Source organism: Syngnathus leptorhynchus, chromosome 5 (genome assembly GCF_054491065.1).
Source record: "Syngnathus leptorhynchus isolate UIUO chromosome 5, UIUO_Slep, whole genome shotgun sequence".
Lineage (NCBI taxonomy): Eukaryota > Metazoa > Chordata > Actinopteri > Syngnathiformes > Syngnathidae > Syngnathus > Syngnathus leptorhynchus.
In genome coordinates this window covers 3708666-3731430 of record NC_141199.1, presented here as the reverse complement: position 1 = coordinate 3731430, position 22765 = coordinate 3708666, and the positions used below count along the sequence as shown (strand labels likewise).

Genomic DNA, 22765 nt, shown 5'->3' with positions numbered 1-22765 from the left:
AGAGCAGCCGATTTTGACATGAAATAGCCTTGTGCGTATAGCAGCTATCACTTTAGCATTAGCCACCCGCAAACTCCCATGAGCCTCAGCAAAGTGTAAACATTCGCGTTTCTCAAACGGGGGCTTAAAAAATGATCGGAACTGACTAAAGTTCGATCTAACACCTTGGTACTGCTTACCTATGTTTCCCTTCCATATCGATCCGTAAATTTACTCGAAACATTAACAGAGCAGCCTATTTTGACATGAAATAGCCTCACGGGTACAACAGCTATTCAGTGACGCCCCCTGACCACGGTTGCCGTAATGGTGGTAAGCAATGCAACCTTGTAATTTACTAGTTATACTAAAACGTACTGAAAATTTTGGCAGAGCACTGTGTACAACCAGTATGGATCAATAAATTCATAAATTGATCCATATATATATATATATATATATATATATATATATATATATATATATATATATATATATATATATATATATATATATATAAGGCGCACCGGACTATAAGGCGCACTGCCGGCTTTTGAGAACATTTTAGCTTTTTAGGTGCGCCTTATAGTCCGGAAAATACGGTACAAACGGCAATGGCATCTAAGCTACATACCGTCATAAACTGGAATGGTGCACTGATTCGCACAAGTGCTGTGTTTTGTATTTTGTTGCCCATTGTATAATAATTGATTGGCGGTGCTCATACACTAGTGTCAAAATTTTGTTGTTTGAAGGCAAAATTTCAATTTCAATATTTTAAATGTTTTGGGACAGGTATTGCCTTTTGCAAACAAAATGTGTAATTTTGACCACTGTGGCATGTGTTTCGCCCTCTGCGTTAACTGTTTTGAAAATGTCATTTTTGACTTGACGGCTGTGTCAAAACAATCAATAAACTATGTCAAAGACAAAGAGATTGCTCGTAATTGTTGCTTGCCAAATCAGGAGAAATTCCAAGAACTTCCTTTGGTCAAGGTGAACTCATAATCAAAGCATTCAATGTGAATTTTCTCGAAATCATACAGTAGAAACAGATGTACTTGTAGCTTAATTTGTTTTGTTTTTCCAAGAATATATTTGGTCTTGTTCTTTAAGAGCTGATAGAGCATATATAGAGGCAACTAAAACGTTGAGTGATGAACTTTCAAAAAGTTTACTACATGTATCGTCTTTTAACCTTCATTGCTTTCCTATGCAGTAGCTTCCTCGTCCATGCGAAAGAGTTTATCATTTGTGGGATAGTATCATGCTTCTGCTTGGTATTATGTTTCACAGATGTGCTTCCTGTGGAATTAACTATGACATGTCTTTGAGGCCAAACACAGAGGCTGGATGAATAGGTCACTAAAAGAATGGAAGCAAGGATGTCATATGGTAAAATGACTTCAATTGGAATATGAAAAGCTCCTGTCTAATCAAATTTGTCAATTACGATTCCATGACACAGAAAAAGTCAATCTGTCAACAAGAGCCTGGATAATTTATGAGAAATTAGGCTTTCTGGTTCAATGACCTCATGACCGATAGTGTAATTGTTATTGTCTTGTTCATGTAAAGTAGGACACTGAAATGTCCTTGTTGTCCGAAGAGCCCATACTACAAATCATTGTGATCCGTATCAGGCTTTCCTGGCTTTGACCCAGGCTTTGAGCCAGCTGTATACGCGTATGGGGACACACCTATAACAGGCGGGATAGGGGCTCTTAAGGTCCAGAGTTTCCTGAAAGGTTTTAGACATTTTCCATATTTTAACCATTTTTAAAAATGTTTTTACTCTTGTAAATGTGTATTATTTAAAGTCGTTTTGGATTGTATTTTGTTCATTTGTTTGGTTTTATATACATATTTCAAATTGTGTAAAATGTTTAGACTTTTCAGAGTCGCAGGGGTCAGCAGCCAATCCCAACAACTAAGCAAAACAGGAGAACAATTTTGGTTATTTCCCAGTCAAACAGAAAGAAAGTAAAATAAGGAAGAGAAAATTGATGAAAATGAATGTAAAATGCAGAGGAAAAAAAACAAAACGTGATGAATAGATGAAACATTTATTGTCTGTGTAATGTGTGTATATTGTCAAATACTCTTGAACTAGTTCTATTTCCTTATCCTAAAAGCACACTTCCAGGTGAGGCTCATGTTACAAACATTCCTGGATATAGACACGCCCTTCTCTAAGAGGGAGGGAAGAAAGCAAGCTGCTCAAGTCTTTATTGAATTCAACAATCCGTAATAATGTTTTTGCTTCCTTGATGGATTCTCCCATGAAAACAGGGCAGGTTTACTTACAACCTCGCAAAGATGGCAAAGTAAGTAGAAATTTGTTTGAAATAATGGGGTTGGTTTAATAATTTTCAAGTGAAATTATGTTTTCGTTTTGACAAAATTAACCTGAAAATAATCTAAAGTTCTGTTTGTATTCGATTATTGAAACTATTCATATCCCACATACAATAAGAGGACCACTGTGCTTTATCAAAACCTTAGAGTTATTATTAAAGGTCTTTTCATAAGCAGTGTAATTATACACTTATATAGTACACATGATGCGGGTTGTTCATTGGAATGATTGGTTCATTTTAAAAATTTGACTAGAATAGTTTTCATTCTTTCCTCTTTATGGTTAAACACAATTGTACAACTGTTGTGCAAGTGAGCAAGCAGGAGCGGAGTCCAAACGAGGCATGTTGAAACACAACCAGTTTTTGTGATACAGATTCCTGTACAGCAGATACTGTCACACCACAGTGAGGGAAAGCCTCGTCTCAACTTTGATTGGATACTACTTCTAAATAAAGAACTAACTAAACCAACCTTAATCACAATGTATGTATTATCTATGTAGTACTTTTCTCTTTCCTTTTAGAAATGGAAGCCTGTGTTGTTGTCACTGGTTCCACCCAGCAACAATGGGGTTGGTCGTTTGGAGATTCAGTTTATAGCAGGTATATTCGTCTTACATTTATCTGCATTACGAGTACCAATAAGCACCCTGTAATTGTCTGGCTAATTCTCACTCAATGACAGCATTTATTTATTTATTTATTTGTTTGTTTATTTATTTAAGTCAGGAGAACACGCATTAATAAACATCGGTACAATCCAACACACCTGCAACCCGAGTAAGGTTCCATGAGTCAGGAAATGAATGGATGAGTACCAATACTTTTTATTTAGGATGTATTTGTCAACTATGGCTGTAGTATAAACTTTTGTATTGGAATTTAACTCCAGTATTTTCTGCACTATAAAACGCACTGGATTATAAGGCAAACCTTCATTGAATTTTTTATTTTAGAAATGTTTTCATATATAAAGTGCACCGGATTAAAAAGCGCATAGAATAGAAGCTACTGCATCAAACTAGGATTGACTAGTTATGCATTCACTAGATGGAGCTGTGCTAAAGGGTATGCCAACCCAGTGAATGAGGTAAAAAAAAAGTCCAACTCCCATTCCGTATGAAAGAGATACGGTTTGGCTTCTTACTTGGTCCAGCAACCCCACTCATTTTTGCTGGTCATAAACTTTCTTTAGTTTAGAAGAAAAAAGCGAGTGTGTGTGTAGATGTGATGATTAGCTTGTTTGCTTTGGCACCCGGTTTGTGTATGCACAGCCAAACTGCTGCGGTGAGGGAGTGTTGTCAATGTCTATTGCGCATGTGCGGTTCACTGTGATTCCCATGAGCCTCAGCAAAGTGTAAACAATCGCGTTTCTCAAACGAGGGCTTAAAAAATGATCGGAACTGACTAAAGTTCGATCTAACACCTTGGTACTGCTTACCTATGTTTTCCTTCCATATCGATCCGTATTTTTACTCGAAACATTAACAGAGCAGCCTATTTTGACACGAAATAGCCTCACGGGTACAACAGCTATTCAGTGACGCCCCCTGACCACGGTTGCCGTAATGCTGGTAAGCGATGCGAACTTGTAATTTACTCGTCGTACTGAAACGCACTGAAACATTTTGGCATAGCGCCGTGTACAACCAGTATGGATCAACAAATTCATCAATTGATCCATATACAAGGTGCTTGGCACCATAAGGTGCACTGTGTATTTTTGAGTAAATTATAAGCTTTTAAGTGTGCCCTATAGTGCGAAAATTACGGTATATCAGAGCCATTCCACCAAATTGATTGAAATCGCTCACAATGAAAATCACATTTATAAAGACAATGAAGTGTTCAGACCTGGCATACATAGTGTTATGATCTATGTGATGAGAAGACATTAATTGAGATACTTTTAAACTAAATATATAAAAAGAAATAATCTTTGACTTACAAATGGGAAGTGGCTATCCCAACTTCTAGCTCCTAAACTTCCATTCATAAAATAACATTTGGATGATTTTTGCGGGGCGGCACCGTGGGGCATGTCGGCCTCACAGTTTGGAGGGTGCGGGTTCGATTCCACCTCCAGCCCTCCCTGTGTATAACATGCATGTTCTCCCCGTGCCTGCATGGGTTTTCTCTGGGCACTCCGGGCTCCTCCCACATCCCAAAAACATGCTCGGTAGGCCGATTGAGCACTTCGAATTGCTCCTAAGTGTGAGTGCGACTGAGGATGGTTGTTCGTCTCTGCGTGATCCAATTCAGAGTGTCCCCCGCCCCCTGCTTGATGACAGCTGGAATAGGCTCCAGCACGGCCGCGACCCCAGTTTTTGCCAATCTTCTAAATTGTGTGTTTTAAAAGGTATTTTTGATTGCTCTTAAATTGATGATGAACATTTGTACACATGATGTTTGTAGATTTGTCTTTGTTAAAAATGTTCATGTCTCTACAGTACGGATGGGAATCTTCACCATCAAAGCGATACGATACACATCTCGATACACTGCCAACGATTCGATGCATTCACGATTCATGGAATTGACAATGATAAGATGCGATATGATTCTCCCATCCCCTGCGATACAGTGTGATACAGTACGATTTTGTTTTAAAACAATGTGATCCAGTGCAATACGATATGATGCAACTGCATCTTACAGTCGTATCTATTTTCAGATGCATATTGGTGAATTTTCCCTACCCTACTCTACAAAGTAGAGTACAGAGAACACAGAGTATTTGTCTGTAGAGTCAAATTAAACCAAGGCATGGATTGGTCCATTTTTGACTCTGCTCTCTGCAACGCTACGCTGCTCTACTCTACTTGGCTCTACACCAAAAAAACTGTTAATCTCTACTGCCACTGTCACTACCCGACAGCCCTTACTCATCTTGCTAGTTACGTCATGTTACAGGGAGCATAACTCACGTGCACTGTGCACACTTACAAAAACAATGGTTTGTGTGGATGAACACTGTGAGAGTGGTGCTCACTCTAACTTATTTGCAAGAACCATACGGGAGACAGTCTGCCCTTTGAGCGCTTGCAAGTGGAGAATTTGTTTGTTACTGTAGGTACAGCGATGTTCGAACAAAGTCTGCCTTTGGTCTCTTGCAAGAGCATATTTATTGAGAACAAGCAGGGTGGGGGTGACATTGGACATGTTTGGTGGTCACCTCAGCAACTGGTTAATCAGTGCCGAGGGTCCCAGCTCATTGTTTTACAAGGTCGTGGAAACAGAAACTAGTGGAGCATTTTATATGACGCTCTAAGCAGGAATGTTTCCACACCATTTGGAAAGTTTCAACATCTGAATGATTAAACTTTTCAGAGTCAAGGAAAGGTAAAAGGTTTAAACAAAGTTAATAATTCTAGTCTACATTCAAACATAATCATACAATCAAGATACTTTGTCAACCCTAACAAACACCTTTTGGTCTCATGGATCTCATGGGTCATCCCCGGGGTCTCCCTAGAGAGGCGTGCAGGAGGTATCCTGATGAGATGCCCGAGCCACCTCATCTGGCTCCTCTCAACGTGGAGGAGCAGCAGCTCAACTCCGAGTCTCTCCCGGATGACCGAGCTCCTTACCCTAACTCTAAGGGAGAGCCCGGACAACCTGCGGAGGAAACTCATTTCGGCCGCTTGTATCCAGGATCTTGTTCTTTCGGCCACGACCCATAGCTCGTGACCATAGATGAGGGTAGGAGCATAGATCGACTGGTATATCGAGAGCTTTGCCTTTTGGCTAAGATCTCTCTTTACTACGACAGACCAGTACAGCGATCTGCCTGTCGATCTCGCACTCCATCTTGCCCTCACTCGTGAACAAGACCCCAAGAGACTTGAACTCCTCCACTTGGGGCAGGATCTCATCCCCGTTCCGGAGAGGGCATTCCACCCTTTTCCGACCGAGGACGATGGACTCGGATTTGGAGGTGCTGACCCTCCTCCTGACCGCTTCACACGGCTGCGAACCGCTCCAGTGAGAGCTGGAGATCACGGTCTGACGAAGCCAACAGCACCACGTCATCTGCAAAAAGCAGAGATGCGATGCTGAGGTCCCCAAACCGGACCCCCTCAACGCCTCGGCTGCGCCTAGAAATTCTGTCCATAAAAATTATGAACAGAATTGGTGACAAAGGGCAGCCTTGGCGGAGTCCAACCCTCACTGGGAACGAATTCGACATACTGCCGGAAATGCGGACCAAACTCTGGCATCGGTGATACAGGGACCGAACCGCCCTTATCAGTTGGCTCGGTACCCCGTACTGCCGAAGCACCCTCCACAGAACCTCCCGAGGGACACGGTCGAACACCTTCTCCAAGTCCACAAAACACATGTGGACTAGTTGGGCGAACTCCCATGCACCCTCGAGGATCCTGCCGAGGGTGTAGAGTGTGTCCACTGTTCCACGGTCAGGACGAAAGCCACACTGCTCGGCATCCGCTTGGCCATCCGGTACCCGTCAGCTGCCTCCGGAGTCCCACAGGCCAAAACGGCCCGATAGGACTCCTTCTTCAGCTTGACGGCATCCTTTACCCCCGGTGTCCACCAGCGGGTTCGGGGATTGCCGCCACGATAGGCACCAACAACCTTATGTCCACAGCTCTGGTCTGCTGCCTCGACAATGGAGGCGCGGAACATGGTCCACTCGGACTCAATGTCCCCCGCCTCCCCCGGGACGTGGGAAAAGCTCTGCCGGAGCGGGGAGTTGGTGCTCTTCCTGACAGGGGATTTTGCCAGACGTTCCCAGCAGACCTTCAGAGAGTGTTTGGGTCTGCCAGGTCGGACCGGCATCTTCCCCCACCATCGGAGCCAACCCACCACCAGGTGGTGATCAGTTGACAGCTCCGCCCCTCTCTTCACCCGAGTGTCCAAAACATGCGGCCGCAAATCCGATTACACGACCACCAAGTCGATCATCGAACCGCGGCCTAGGGTGTCCGGGTGCCAAGTGCACACATGGACACCCTTATGCTTGAAAATGGTGTTTATCTTCGTAAACTAATAATGTTAAAAATGTTTGCTTCTACTCAAAAATCCAAGTATTTATTTAGAGAAGTAATTATTTTTCCTCTCTTCGTCTGTTGTTTTACCTGGGTGGTGGTTTGCGTAGCCACACATTGATGACAGTTGTCTTGGACCAATCATTGGCCTCCAGAGTATTTCCATCACGTTTTAGAACCGGGCTATTAAGTACAAAAAAAAACTGGTCGAGTCAAGCCGAGTAGATTTGACAGTGAGACTGGGCTTGATGTTGAGTCGAGTTAGGGTCAGTCAGTACAATTATAGTGATAAACAGGAATAGTTGGGTTTTATTGGGAAGTGAGACTGCCCTGAACCACAAGTCAGTTATGGATGCAGTATTAGATGATGGATCGATGGCCGGCCAGACAGATGAATATTCTTTATGGATTTGTATACATGCCAGGCTAATTACATAGGGGGAACACAGACATACATACACGTAGGTAGCTACTGGCTAGTGATTAGGTTTGTGTGTGCATTTGCGTGTATGTCTGTGTGTTGTGTGCATGCAATTATGTGTGTGTGTTGTGTGTGCATGCATGCGTGTGTGTGTGTGTGCGTGCGTGTGTGTGCATGAGTGCTGTGCCTGCGTGTGTGTGTGTGAGCAACAAAAACATGCATGCAACAGCAGGGTGAGCAGCAGAAGATGAAAAGTAAATTTGACAGCTTAAATAGACCCCAGGATTGTGGAGCTGAAGTTATGTAAACTCACCAGATGCACATTTTCTCTTGTTATCTGTTTACACTTGCATGGGTGCCTCGCTGGTTTACACATTATATATGATAAATCCAATAATCCTGCAAATAATCACATAAGAATTACAATGTTACTTAAAAATAGAACAAACAAATCAGCCTTGAACTAAAATGCTCCTTTGACATTTGCTAAAATGTGGGCAAAGAATAGAGAATGCTCAAGCTGCAAAAATAGAAGTAGCTCTGAGGGTGTTCATTTTAGAGAGAGAGAATGCAATGACCACCAAGGCTGGTATATTCATTAGTAGAGTCATTTTGAAACACTCCACACTGAGTTGACCCAAAAAAGTCAAAACGGCTGCCATGATAAGAAATGTTTTATATTCAGTGGTAATGAAAATTATTTCACCTGTTAAAAGTGTTCGGAAGGATGTTTATCATATAAATCCTGTTTAACGATATAAAATCTGGGACTCAATCTTAGTATACAATGCAAGTGCGCCTGGGTGTAGAAATGGGTACATATTTTACATTTTTGTGTCGCTGCAATCTTTGTCAGCGTAATGGTATTTAAGATGGTATAAATACAACTAAATGTAACCAAATAAAATATAAAATGAATCGAAACAAATCTTTTTTAAATAACTCCAGGCATATTCGTACATATAGCCTACATTACTCCGTCAATCAACTATACAAATGAATAGTGAAGCAGTGGTTGACTTTACCATAAAATTAACCTTAATTATTATTATTTTTCAGGAGAATGTGTGTTTGGTCTTAATTTAAGTTTGGCATTTGCTGTCAGTACTGTAGTAATTTTAATCCATGACTCAACCAAATATGTCAAAACTGTACACATGCTCAAATTATTTATTACTTTTTCCAAGTATCTCAATCTCTATATACTAGCTTGTAGTGCTGTGCACGAATGAGTCATAATTCACAGGGAATTTGATGACTTGTTAGATGCTGCTGGAGCCTGCCAAGGACACAAACTCTAGTTAGATTTGCGCTAACTAGTAAGTAGACCGACACAAGCGAATTGCCCCTCCGTGAGTCGTCACCTTATTGTGGTGGAGGGGTTGGCGTGCCCCTATGATCCTAGGAGCCATGTTATCTGGGGCTTCATGCCCCTGGTAGGGTTACCCATGGCAAAAGGGTCCTAGGTGAGGGGCCAGACAAAGCACGGCTCACCAAAGCCCCTTATGATGACAAAGAAAAATGGACTCAGTTTTTCCTCGCCCGGACGCGGGTCACCGGGGCCCCTCTCTGGAGCCAGGTCTGGAGGTGGGGCTCGAAGGCGAGCGCCTGGTGGCTGGGCCTTCGCCCATGGGGTCCGGCTGGGCATAGCCTGAAAAGAAAACGTGGGTCCCCCTTCCCATGGGCTCACCACCTGTAGGAGGGGCCAAAGGGGTCGGGTGCAAAGTGAGCTGGGCGGCGGCCAAAGGCGGGGACCTTGGCGGTCCAATCCCCGGCTGCAGAAGCTGGCTCTAGGGACATGGAATGTCACCTCTCTGGCTGGAAAGGTGCCCGAGCTGGTGTGTGAGGCAGAAAGGTTCCGACTAGACATAGTCGGACTTGCCTCCAAACATAGTTTGGGCTCTGGTACAAGCCCTCTCGAGAGGGGCTGGACTCTCTTCCACTCTGGAGTTGCCCACGGTGAGAGGCGTCGAGCAGGTGTTGGCATACTTATTGCCCCCCGGCTGAGAGGGTAGCCTCCCTCCGCCTTCGGGTGGGGGGACGGGTCATGACTGTTGTTTGTGTTTATGCACCAAACGGCAGCTCAGAGTACCCACCATTTTTTGAGTCCCTGGAGGAAGTGCTAGAGAGCGCTCCTTCTGGGGACTCCATCGTTCTACTGGGTGACTTCAATGCTCACGTGGGCCTGGAAGGACGTGATTGGTAGGAACGGCCACCCCGATCTGAATCTGAACGGTGTTCTATTGGACTTCTGTGCTCGACACGGATTTTCTATAATGAACACCATGTTCAAGCATAAGGGTGTCCATGTGTGCACTTGGCACCAGGACACCCTAGGCCGCAGTTAGTTGATCGACTTTGTAGTCAAGTCATCGGATTTGCGGCCGCATGTTTTGGACACTCGGGTGAAGAGAGGGGCGGAGCTGTCAACTGATCACCACCTGGTGGTGGGTTGGCTCCGATGGTGGGGGAAGATGCCGGTCCGACCTGGCAGGCCCAAACGCTCTGTGAGGGTCTGCTGGGAACGTCTGGCAGAATCCCCTGTCAGGAAGAGCTTCAACTCCCACTTCCGGCAGAGCTTTTCCCACGTCCCGGGGGAGGTGGGGGACATTGAGTCTGAGTGGACCATGTTCCGCGCCTCCAGTGTCGAGGCAGCAGACCAGAGCTGTGGACATAAGGTTGTTGGTGCCTGTCATGGCGGCAATCCCCGATCCCGCTGGTGGACACCGGGGGTAAAGGATGCCGTCAAGCTGAAGAAGGAGTCCTATCGGGCCGTTTTGGCCTGTGGGACTCCGGAGGCAGCTGACGGGTACCGGATGGCCAAGCGGAACGCGGCTTCGGCGATTGCTGAGGCAAAAACCCGGGCATGGTAGGAGTTAGGTGAGGCCATGGAGAATGACTTCCGGACGGTTTCGAGGAAATTCTGGTCCACCATCCGGCGTCTCAGGATGGGGAAGCAGTGCACGGTCAACACTGTTTACAATGGAGATGGTGTGCTGCTGACCTCGACCTGGGACATCTTGAGTCAGTGGGGGGAGTACTTCGAAGACCTCCTCAATTCCACCGACACGCCTTCCATTGTGGAAGCAGGGCCTGGAGACTCTGAGGCGAACTCTCCAATCTCGGAGGTCGAAGTCACTGAGGTAGTTAAAAAACTCCTCGGTGGCAGGGCCCCGGGGGTGGATGAGATCGGCCCGGAGTTCTTAAAGGCTCTGGATATTGCGGGGCTGTCATGGCTGACACGCCTCTACAGCATTGCGTGGACATCGGGGCCGGTGCCTCTGGATTGGCAGACTGGGGTGGTGGTTACCCTCTTTAAGAAAGGGGACCGAAGGGGATGTTCCAATTACAAGGGAATCACACTCCTCAGCCTCCCTGGTAAGGTCTATTGGTAAGGTCTGGAGAGGAGGGTCCGTCGGGACGTCGAACCTCGGATTCAGGGGGAGCAGTGTGGCTTTCGTCCTGGCCGTGGAACAGTTGACCAGCTCTACACCCTCGGCAGGATCCTCGAGGGTGCATGGGAGTTCGCCCAACCAGTCCACATGTGTTTTGTGGACTTGGAGAAGGTGTTCGACCGTGTCCCTCGGGAGGTTCTGTGGAGGGTGCTTCGAGAGTACGGGGTGCCAAGCCAACTGATAAGGGCGGTTCGGTCCCTGTATTATCGATGCAAGAGTTTGGTCCGCATTTCCGGCAGTAAGTCGGTTTCGTTCCCAGTGAGGGTTGGACTCCGCCAAGGCTGCCGTTTGTCACCGATTCTGTTCATAATTTTTATGGACAAATTTTCTAGGCGCAGCCAAGCGTTGAGAGGGTCCGGTTTGGGGACCTCAGCATCGCGTCACTGCTTTTTGCAGATGACGTGTTGCTGTTGGCTTCTTCAGGCCGTGATCTCCAGCTCTCACTGGAGCGGTTCGCAGCCGAGTGTGAAGCGGCCGGGATGAAGGTCAGCACCTCCAAATCCGAGTCCATGGTCCTCGGTCGGAAAAGGGTGGAATGCCCTCTCCGGATCAGGGGTGAGATCCTGCCCCAAGTGGAGGAGTTCAAGTATCTTAGGGTCTTGTTGAGCCAAATGGCAAAGCTCTCAATTTACCGATCGATCTACGCTCCTACCCTCACCTATGATCACGAGCTATATGTCGTGACCAAAAGAACGAGATCCAGGATACAAGCGGCCGAAATGAGTTTCCTCCGCAGGGTGTCCGGGCTCTCCCTTAGAGATAGGGTGAGAAGCTCGGTCATCCGGGAGAGACTTGGAGTAGAGCCGCTGCTCCTCCATATTGAGAGGAGCCAGATGAGGTGGCTCGGGCATCTCATCAGGATGCCTCCTGGACGCCTCCCTGGGGAGATGTTCCAGGCATGTCCCACCGGTAGAAGACCCTGGGGACGACCCAGGACGCGCTGGAGAGACTATGTCTCTCGGCTGGCCTGGGAACGCCTTGGGATCCCCCAGGATGAGCTGGATGAAGTGGCCGGGGAGCGGGAAGTCTGGGAGTCCCTCCTAAAGCTGCTGCCCCCGCGACCCGACCCCGGATAAGCGGAAGAAGATGGATGGATGGATGGATGGATGGATGGATGGATGGATCGATGGATCGATGGATCGATGGATGGAGGAGCAAGTCCCTTGTCTTTCCTGAATTTGGGAACAGAAAAAGTCTGAAATGGACGGATGGATGGATGGATGGATGGATGGATGGATGGATGGATGGATGGACAAGCGAATTGATTCAAAATTGGAACAAAACAATGACCAGTTCAGGAATTGGATCGATGGTTGGAAGACCACCCTTAGTGTGAGCATGTCTCAGGTCCAGGGATATACGTGGACTATTCTGGTTGGACTGAAACTGAGGCTTTGAGTCACAAAGTCAAGTGAGTCAGATCTCACAAATGAGTAGCTGAAGAGTGTTGCAACCAAAATTGAAGCATAAGCCCTCAAATAATAAGTGATGAAAAAGGTCTGGAAATGTGAAGGCATTGTAGTGCTGACTTAAATCATAGTCTAATACTATTAAAAATCCAGCCACAGTCATGTGTATTCCTAGGGGCAGAGCACCTGACATAGAAGCTAATCTTAAGGAGCTGACTCGCAATAGGACTAGTCAACAGCGTAGTTCCAACAACACTAGCTACTCGGACATAGTGATACACGTCGGCGCCAATGATGTTAGGATGGGGCAATCTGAGATCACAAAGAAAAACATAACGAGGACTTGTGATCTCCAGAAAGATGAGTCGGCATCGAGTATTTGTGTCTGGCCCCCTGCCTGGGAGAGGCTCTGATGAGAGGTTTAGTAGATTAGTCTCCCTTAATCGATGGATGGCTGGGTTCTGTAAAAAGCAGGGACTGTATTTTATAGATAACTGGTCCTCCTTCTGGGGCCGCCCCGACCTGCTGAGGAAGGACGGCCTTCATCCTAACCGTGAAGGTGCCTTCACTCTTTCTAGGAATATAGATTAATGTTTGAGCTACTCGTGACAGGTCACTTTAGAGCAGGCCGGGGCACAGGTGACTAGACAACCTGTCAGGATGGGTTTGGAGTCAGTTAAGTTAAAGTTAACTAGCGCTAGGCTAGACTTCCAGCATGCACATAGCTCCTTGTGTAGACTAGAGCGTCACAGTTTGAATAGTGCTACAGTACACGTGAACACACTTTCTACTGAGGTAGTAGACAAATCCAATTGCTCCACCCCGACCGGTATAGCTGATGACACGGTGCCTCTTTAAGATAATACTACATGTGTACCAAATATTTACTATCAAATTCCTACGGTCATATCATCCCACCGCGCGAATAAACAATTGAGAGGTGATGTCAGGCCTAGAGAACACAATCTTACTTTCATTTCGTTTAAAAATCCTTTGATAGATACGAACCCTGATTGTCCGACTACACTTAAACTCGGTTTTATGAATATTAGATCGCTTCATACAAAAGCAGTTCTCGTGAATGACCTCATCACGGAACATAATTTAAATGTATTTGGTCTTTGCGAGACCTGGTTAAAACCTAATGAACTGCTACCGCTTAATGAGGCCTCGCCTCCAAATTTTGTGAGCTCACATGTGGCGCGTTTTTGAAAAAAGGGTTTCGATCTTAGATTTACGCCTCGTTCGAGTAACGTATTTAAAACATTTGAAGTTCTCACTGTCAGATCCACCGTTTTACCGTCATTTTATCTTGCTGTTATTTACCGTCCACCGGTGGCTTACTCTGGCTTCCTGGATGAATTTTCAGAATTCGTGGCTGATCTAGTGACAAATGCGGATAATATAATAACGCTCAAAAGATTGAATCCATTAGGGATGAGATCAAGATGACCATTCCGATCGCTCAGTTGAGACCGCCGATTACCGCTGCTGACGATCATGGAATAACCCTTTCAAATTTTAAAAGCGTGTCCCTCGAAAGGCTTACACAATTAGTTAGTGCGGCTAAACAAACAACATGTTTACTCCACCCGCTTCCAGCCAAACTACACTGCTCCAAAAAATTAAAGGAACATTTTTTTGTCTGTGTATGGCATGAATTCAATTACACTTTTCTGATAAGGTTTTGGTCAGGCACGTGGCGGAGGGGGTTGTTAATCACTTTCAGCTGCATTGGTGTTGATGAAATTAACAACAGGTACACTAGAGGGGCAACAACGAGATGGTCCCCAAAACAGGATTGGTTTTGCAGGTGGAGGCCATTTCAAGCTCCTCCCTCTTGATCTTTTTTAACTGTTTGTCCACAAGTGTTGGCTTTAGCAAGAGTCATTATCACGACTGGAAGCATGAGGCGATTTCTTACCCCTCCTGAAGTTGTGCAGATTGTCCAACTCCTCCAGGATGACACATCCATGCGTGCTGTTGCAAGAAGATTTGATGTCTCCCAGTACAATCTCCAGAGCATGGAGGAGATTCCAGGAGACAGGCAGTTACTCTAGGAGAGCTGCACAGGGCCGTAGACGATCCTCATCCCATCAGCAGGACTGATATCCGCTCCTTTGTGCAAGGAGGAACAGGTTGAGCACTGCCCGAGCCCTACAGAATGACCTTCAGCAGGCTACTGGTGTGAATGCTTTTGCCCAAACAGTCAGAAACAGACTTCACGAGGGTGGCCTCAGGGCACGACGTCCTGTAGTGTGCCCTATGCTCACTACTCAGCACCGTGGAGATCGATTGGCATTTGCCATAGAACTCCAGAATTGGCAAGTCCGCCACTGGCGCCCTGTGCTTTTCAAAGATGAGAGCAGGTTTACCCTGAGCACCTGTGATAGACGTGAAAGGGTCTGGAGAAGCCAAGGAGAGCGCTATGCTGCCTGCAACATCATTCAGCATGAACGGTTCGGTGGTGGGTCAGTGATTGTCTGGGGAGGCATTAGGTATCAGGATGAAATCCTTGCACCCATGGTCAGACCCTACGCTGGTGCAGTAGGTCCTGGGTTCCTCCTGATCCACGACATTCCCGGCCTCATGTGGCAAGAGTATGCAGACAGTATCTGGAGGATGAAGGAATTGACACAATTGAATGGTCCTCACGATCACCTGATCTAAACCGGATAGAACACCTTTGGGACATAATATTTCGGTCCATCAGACGCCGCCAGGTTGCTCGTTAGACTTTGCAGGAGCTCACTGATGTCCTTAGAAAGATCTGGGAGGACATCCCACAAGACACCATCAGTCGTCTCATTAGGAGCATGCTGCGATGTTGTCAAGCATGCATACAATCATGTGGGGGCTACACAAGATATTGAAGAGTTTTGAATTGCAGAAATTGAATTTAGGCAAAATAGACGAGCCTGCCACATCATTTTTTCACTTTGATTTTTGGGATGTCTATATACTGAGCCCTCTGTAGGCTGAAAACTTTTATTTCCATCAAAAGATGTGGCATCCTTTTGTTCCTGAGACATTAAACTGTCCATATCAGTATAGATATCCAACTTTTTTTTTTCATCATTGAAATCTGATGTGTTTTCAAAGTGTTCCTTTAATTTTTTTGAGCAGTGTATTTAAAGAATTATTTCAAATCTTAGGACCGCCCGTCTTAAATATAATGAATCTGTCTCTCTCCTCTGGGATAGTGCCAACAGCCTTTAAAACTGCTATCATTAAACCGCTACTTAAGCGACCAAATCTTGACCCGGACTGTCTCAGTAATTATAGGCCAGTTTCAAATCTCCCATTCAGAACAAAACCTCTTGAAAAAGTAGTCGCACAGCAGCTTATTGATTACATGGTCGCTAATAATTGATTTGAATCTTTTCAGTCTGGTTTTAGAGCTAATCATTCCACTGAGACAGCACTTGCTAAAGTGACTAATGATCTCCTCATAGCTATGAATTCAAACACTTCATCGGTATTGTTACTACTCGATCTTAGTGCTGCCTTCGACACTGTAGACTTCGATATTTTATTAGAGCGTCTTAAAGGTTGTGTTGGTATTTCAGGGTCAGCACTAGGCTGGTTTCACTCATATCTATCAGATAGGACGTACCGAGTGGTCCATGGCAATACGTCCTCTGAGCTCTATAAGGTTATGTGGTGTCACACAGGGATCGGTACTAGGACCAATTCTATTTAATATTTATATAATTCCGCTTGGGGACATAATACGTAAATATAATATTAGTTTTCAATGTTACGCGGATGACACCCAATTATATATGCCGTTATCAATGACAGATCCGCGGGACTGTTGTAATCTTGAGGTGTGCCTCGCGGAGATCAAGCAATGGATGTCTCTCAACTTCCTTCTGCTCTCACGGTCAAAAAAATTTGATCACATTTCCCCAATATTAGCCAACTTACACAGGCTCCCGGTCCATTTAAGATGTGACTTCAAGGTTCTTCTATTAACCTATACATCATTGCATGGCTTAGCGCCTTCATATCTCGTCGACCTAGTTGTTCCTTATGTTCCGTCTCGTAACCTTCGTTCGCAAAACGCTAGTCTTTTAATGACACTGAGGGCCAAGAAAATGTCTGCAGGGTCGAGAGCATTTTCTATTCGGGCTCCAGAGCTCTGGAATGCCCTACCAATGGATATAAGAACTGCTACCTCAGTAGACACATTTAAGACACGTTTAAAGACGTATTTCTATGATATGGCCTTTAATTAACCTGTAGTGGGCGATTCGGCTGGAGTTTGTTTTTGCTCCCTCTCCTAACCACTCCCCCCATCCCTCCCCGGTTGGGGAGGTGGTTAGGTGACACCCAAGCTGACAGCGGCTATCTAGATTCTCGTGGACCAATTCAGGATGAGGGAACTGCAGCGGATTACCCTCCTAGAGGACACTGCCAGGACAATCAAAGGCACCTCCGACAGCTCTTCGCTTTGGCCTGGACATCCACTTTTTGATTTCCATATTATGTATTTTATGTGCCCTCTTTGCATCCATTGCAGCCTGGTGATCCTGAAAGGGGATCCTTCCATCTGTGGTCCCTTCTCAAGGTTTCTCATTTTCCCCCTGGTAGGGTTATTTTGAGTTTTTCCTTGCCCTTTTGGGAGCTCAAGATCAGGGGATGCTTTGAGAATAATTGTCAATTGTTTGTCTATGTGAAGCCCTTTGAGACTGCTTGTGATTTAGGGTTATACAAATAAACTTGACTTGACTTGACTATTAAATTACAGTTTGTTTGTTTGTGTACCAAGCAGAGCATGTTATTTTATTTTTAAGGGATAATCCTATTTACCAGTGTTTTACATCTTTCCATTTTCTGAAACACTTCTCCTTACGGGAATTGTGAGCATGCTGGAGTGTATCCCAGCTGACTCTGGGCAGTAGGCAGGGAACACCCTGAACTGGTAGCCAGCTAATTTAGAGTGCTCAATCGGCCTACCATGAGTATCCAGAGAAAACACACACCGGAGCCGGAATCGAACACGCAACCTCTGCACTACGAAGCCAACCAGTCGACCACCATGTTTCACAATTATTATAAATGTACCATGATATACTGCTGTACATAAAACATATATTGTAATTTGTTGTAATGTGACCGTAGTGACTCCTATTTCTTTGCACAGTCATCTGTCTGGGGGTTCTGCGTTTATTTTTGAAAAGAAAGCACTCCCTTCTTAGAAATGAGGCACGGTGTATACAGAGGCCACTATATGATAATGGACACTATCCATCTATCCATTATCTGTACCGCTTGTCCCCACGGGGATCGCGGGCATGCTGGAGCCTATCCCAGCAGTCATCGGGCAGTAGACGGGGGACACCCTGAACTGGTTGCTAGCCAATCGCAGGGCACACAGAGACGAACAACCATTCACACTAGGGACACTTTGGAGTGCTCAATCGGCCTACCAAGCATGTTTTTGGGATGTGGGAGGAAACCGGAGTGCCCGGAGAAAACCCACGCGGGCCCGGGAAGAACATGCAAACTCCACACAGGGAAGGCTGGAGGTGGAAACGAATCCCCACCCTCTTAACTGTGAGGCGGTTGTGCTAAAAAGTGTGCCACTGAGCCGCCTGATAATGGACACTATTGTGAAATATTTTTGTTGATCATATGTTACAGGTGGCGGTGGAGCAAGGGAACATATTGGAGGGCTAAAGAGACACCACCAGTTGCAAGAAAGCAAGGTCAAAGTGGTCAGACTCTCTGAGCTTATAAGTGTCCAAAGACTCCCACCAAATGCTGAAGCTTGTCCCATGGTGCCTCTAATTATTATGTAGGATTTCTACATACTGTACATAAATAGCAATAGTTGATTAAAAATGATGTCTGTTTTTAGGAAAACATGTCCGCCTTTTGTGTGGAGTCGCAAGACAGAACAATGGTTTTTGCTACACAAAAAGATGATTGTGTGGACTGGGTAGAGAAACTTTGTCAAGAAACCTTTCAGGTTAGACCACAAATTATATTGTGTTTGATGACTGTCAATGCTTTTCTTTTGCATACACAGTTGTCTCTCTAAACCAAAATGTCTTTGGTTCAGTTAATTGGTGACGTTTCTCTCTCCTCAGAAGAGTACTGGCTCAGACACTAATGAGCTTCGTATGGAGGAAAATCAGATATATGCAACGACAAATGATGGTAATGTCTACTGCAGTGCTTTAATATTTCCCCACCACATGACCCCCAACCCTTTTCAAGAAATATTTTTTTATTCTGGTTTCAATGGGGGACAAAATAGAACAGTCTTTGGATAAATCGGGCTCATAAAGTTCAAAGTGTCACTCATCGAATATTAATAAAACTAGCGTGGTAATACATTTCTGTATGCTCATCTTTTGTCCCCTCAGAGTTCAGCGTGGTGGTGCAAAGGACAGATGCAGCAATACGTTGTGGACTGCAGGGATCATACTGGCTACAGGTTGGACAAAAGACCCTGCTTTTGAAAGATACCCAGAAAGTCAACATTGTAAGACAATGGCCATATGAATTGCTGCGACGATATGGTAAAGATAAGGTAAGGGTTTTCAAATGTATAAATAATTAAAAACATTCAGAGCAAATTGCACATTTAATCGACATTTGAATTGGTTACAGGAACCTGTACAATAATATTCCTGCTTTGCATTTTACGTTTGTTCATCTTTTGCACTGCTCCTCACAAAAATCTAAAAGCCTTCAAATTCAGAACCACTTCTGCAATAAACCATGTCGTTAGAGACATGACTCAATGACTACTGACTCAAGATTTACAACTGGTCCTGGAAATGCCATGGAATAAAAGCGTAGATATACAATATAGGAATAAAATTATAATTTTATTTTTAAAGACAGTCAGTAATTTTATTGGGTGAATGGCACACAGTATATACAACAGTAAATGCAAAACTCTAAGACCAGCACCTGCTCTTGCTCCACTGAGAGACCTGTAATTTAGTCATTATCTTAATAAAACAGTTTTATTGTTTTCTAATTTTTAGTGATGATGATCATTATTATTTATTATTATATTATTATTATTTTTATAGGATTTACTATATATTATTATTTTTATTGTTTTTTTTATCCATCCTCTAGTGTTTCCTGTTATTGTCTCTTGTTCAGTGCTCTATTATTTGTGAAAGTAAATGTGCATGCAGGAATAGTTTTCTCTATGTGTGTCTTGAAGTATCAGTGGGATTGGGTTTCTTTAGTCTTCTGGGTTTTATTTGTGTAAAGAACCTTATATTGTTGCTTGAAAAATGCTAAATAAATTAAGTCTAATATTAATACTTTCATATCTCCAAAAATAATTTTTCATCATGCCCTTAATACATATGAAATTAAAAAGTAACATGTTTGTGTGTGTGCGTGTGTGTGTGTGTGTGTGTGTGTGTGTGTGTGTGTGTGTGTGTGTATGTGTGCACGCACGTGCGTGTGTTTTTAAGTTGGCCTTAACGATTGAAGCAGGAAGAAGATGTGACAGTGGTCCTGGAACATTCACCTTTGAAACACAACACTCTGAGAAAATATTCAACCTGATTCAGAGCACAATCAAGCAAAAGACTTTAGCTGTTACATCAAGTAACCTTCATCAGGAAGAAGATAAAGGTTTAGTTGCCAAGAAACAAGTTCATTCCCCTCTGCCTGAAATACCAGATACGATCAGTGCAACCTCCATTCTGGAAAAAGCACATTTACAGATAGACACATCTCCCGGCACAGAAGACAATATGGGATGTCAAGATTGTTCTGCTCACTTATCTGAAAATCAATTACAGCCACCTCCAATCACTCTCATGCCTCTCCCAATGGTCCCAATATTTGACAAACCCTGTCGAGATCTTCATGGTTGCCAACCTGAAGCGGAATATGCCAACCCAGCTGACTGCATCAAAAATTTATCAAAACCTCAAGCTACCGTGTCTCAGGTGTATGTGGACCCCGCAAGTGTTCTTCCCCTTCATCCTCCAACTTCAAAAGAAACTATAAATCCAGGCTCCAAGTCATTCATACCACACCCTTGCTCTATCACCAGTCACCCAGATTCTGTATATTCAGAAGTGTATGATAAAGTCAATGTGGGCAAGAATGAACAAAATGCCAGTTCAAGTGAGCAACGTTTTAAGCATTTGACAGAGGATGAACCAATTTATGCTGTACCTGTGAGCAAGGAAGATGAAGTTTCTGATAAAGATGAACCCAAACCAGACCCTTTTGCCCATCTCTATGCTCAAGTGAACAAAACACCTCCATCATCTAGTCCCTCTTCAACACCACCTCCCCCCTCTTCATCATCTTTAGTTAGCAGCATCGCTGCTGCGAAAATCTCGGACAGCCCTCTTGATGATGTAATCTATGAAAACCTGGGTATCATTTAGTAACTGAGTTGTTTGTTTGCTGAATGTAAACTCACAAAGCTGAATAACTTAGTTGTCTAAAATGTCAACTGTAGAACTCAACTGTGTATATTATCGCATATATGCAAACTATTTTAAGACAAGATAAAATGTGGATTCATATAAAAACAACAGCAGAGTGAACTTAGAATTGACCTTGATTTTCCATTGGGAAGGGGTTGAGCATTGCGATATCTTGTCACACACTTAATAGTACATGTTATGCACACAAACATATCTGAAAGAAAATTCAAAGGTTAAATGTACTGTAAATGTAAAAAGTACATTTTAACATAAACTATATTTTTAAATATATTATTTGCAATTAGTTGAATTATTGTAAGTTGACTTTTTTTTATAAAAATATTTTTCTCTTTCTCTTGTGTGTTTTCAAATGTATTTGTGATAAATCAAATACTAAATTCTTTTCAATGAAATTACAGTGAACAGAATTCCTGATTAATTAGAGAATTATTAATTTACGATAGAATTGTATAATTATTATAGAATTATCATATTTGTTATTTTAATTATACTTCCAAGGTTGGGGTTGGCCATGGATTGTCAGGGAGGGACAGCAAGGCCTTCTTGCTGACCCAACATAACCAGAAATCATAATTATGATAAAGGTTAATTTCATTTTTTAATTTACTTTCCCTAAATATCTAAAATATTCTCAAATTTCAAATATTCATATTATAAAATTCTATTCATATTGTCTTCATGTTATATTATGGTCCTTCCAGTGCTGTTGTTTTTAGGTTAGAGTTTTCATCCGATCAGATTTTAGCTATTTTATCCCTGCGAGCATTTTAATGTCTAATAGACGTCTATTAGACGTCTATATGATAACCAGACGTCTCGGCTAAAACACATCTAAAACTCGTCTAAAAGTGTAATAAATATAGACGTCTATGCCATAGACGTCTAAAGCATAGACGTCTAAAAGACGTTCATTGGATGTCTATGTTATAGATGTCTTTTAGACGTCTTTTAGATGTCTTTTAGACGTCTACAGCAGGGGTCCCCAACCACCGGGTTGTGGACCGGTACCGGGCCACCAACCTGCACAGGATTTTTTTTTTTATTGACAATCAATTCAGGTCAAGACGCTCGTCCCGGTCACGTGACGTGTTTCCCCAGTCGAGGCCGCAAAGCTAGCAAAAATGAGTGAGAATTTATTTTGAAAAACAAAAAAATGGGCGATTCTCTCCCAATTATATCCGTCGGTTCAGGTCAGCTCCGTGAGTCGTCACCTTATTGTGGTGGAGGGGTTTGCGTGCCTCTATGATCCTAGGAGCCATGTTGTCTGGGGCTTTATGCCCCTGGTAGGGTCAGCCATGGCAAAAGTGTCCGAGGTGAGGGGCCAGATGAAACACGGCTCAGAAGATCCCTTATGACGAGTAAAATGGACCTAGTTTTCCCTCGCCTGGACGCGGGTCCCTGGGGCCCCCCTCTGGAGCCAGGCCTGGAGGTGGGACTCGAAGGCGACCGCCTAGTGGCCGGGTCTTCGCCCATGGGGCCTGGCCGGGCACAGCCCGAAAAGAAAACATGGGTCCTCCTTCCCATGGGCTCACCACCTGTAGGAGGGGCCAAAGGGGTCGGGTGCAAAATGAGCTGGGTGGCAGCCAAAGGCGGGGACCTGGGCGATCCAATCCCCAGCTGCAGAGTCTGGCTCTTGGGACATGGAATCTTACCTCTCTGGCTGGAAAGGAGCCTGAGCTTGT

At 44.2% G+C, this 22765-nt stretch overlaps 1 protein-coding gene across 5 annotated transcripts; it reads left to right on the top strand.

Moving 5' to 3' along the window:
- The first annotated feature begins 2177 nt into the window (after window positions 1–2177).
- Window positions 2178–21416, top strand: dok1a (docking protein 1a). Of its 5 annotated transcripts, none has more exons than XM_085912431.1 (7): window positions 2178–2306; window positions 2864–2942; window positions 18283–18419; window positions 18500–18610; window positions 18735–18801; window positions 19011–19177; window positions 20088–21416. In XM_085912431.1, the coding sequence occupies exons 1-7, from the start codon at window positions 2250–2252 to the stop codon at window positions 21018–21020; spliced, it is 1551 nt and encodes a 516-aa protein (XP_085768557.1). In that variant the 5' UTR covers window positions 2178–2249; the 3' UTR covers window positions 21021–21416. The 5 variants fall into 5 exon arrangements, with proteins under 5 accessions (XP_085768557.1, XP_085768556.1, XP_085768558.1 ...); XM_085912430.1 differs by having other exon boundaries at window positions 18732–18801; XM_085912432.1 differs by lacking the exon at window positions 2864–2942 and having other exon boundaries at window positions 2182–2306; window positions 18732–18801.
- The last annotated feature ends 1349 nt before the right edge of the window (window positions 21417–22765 follow it).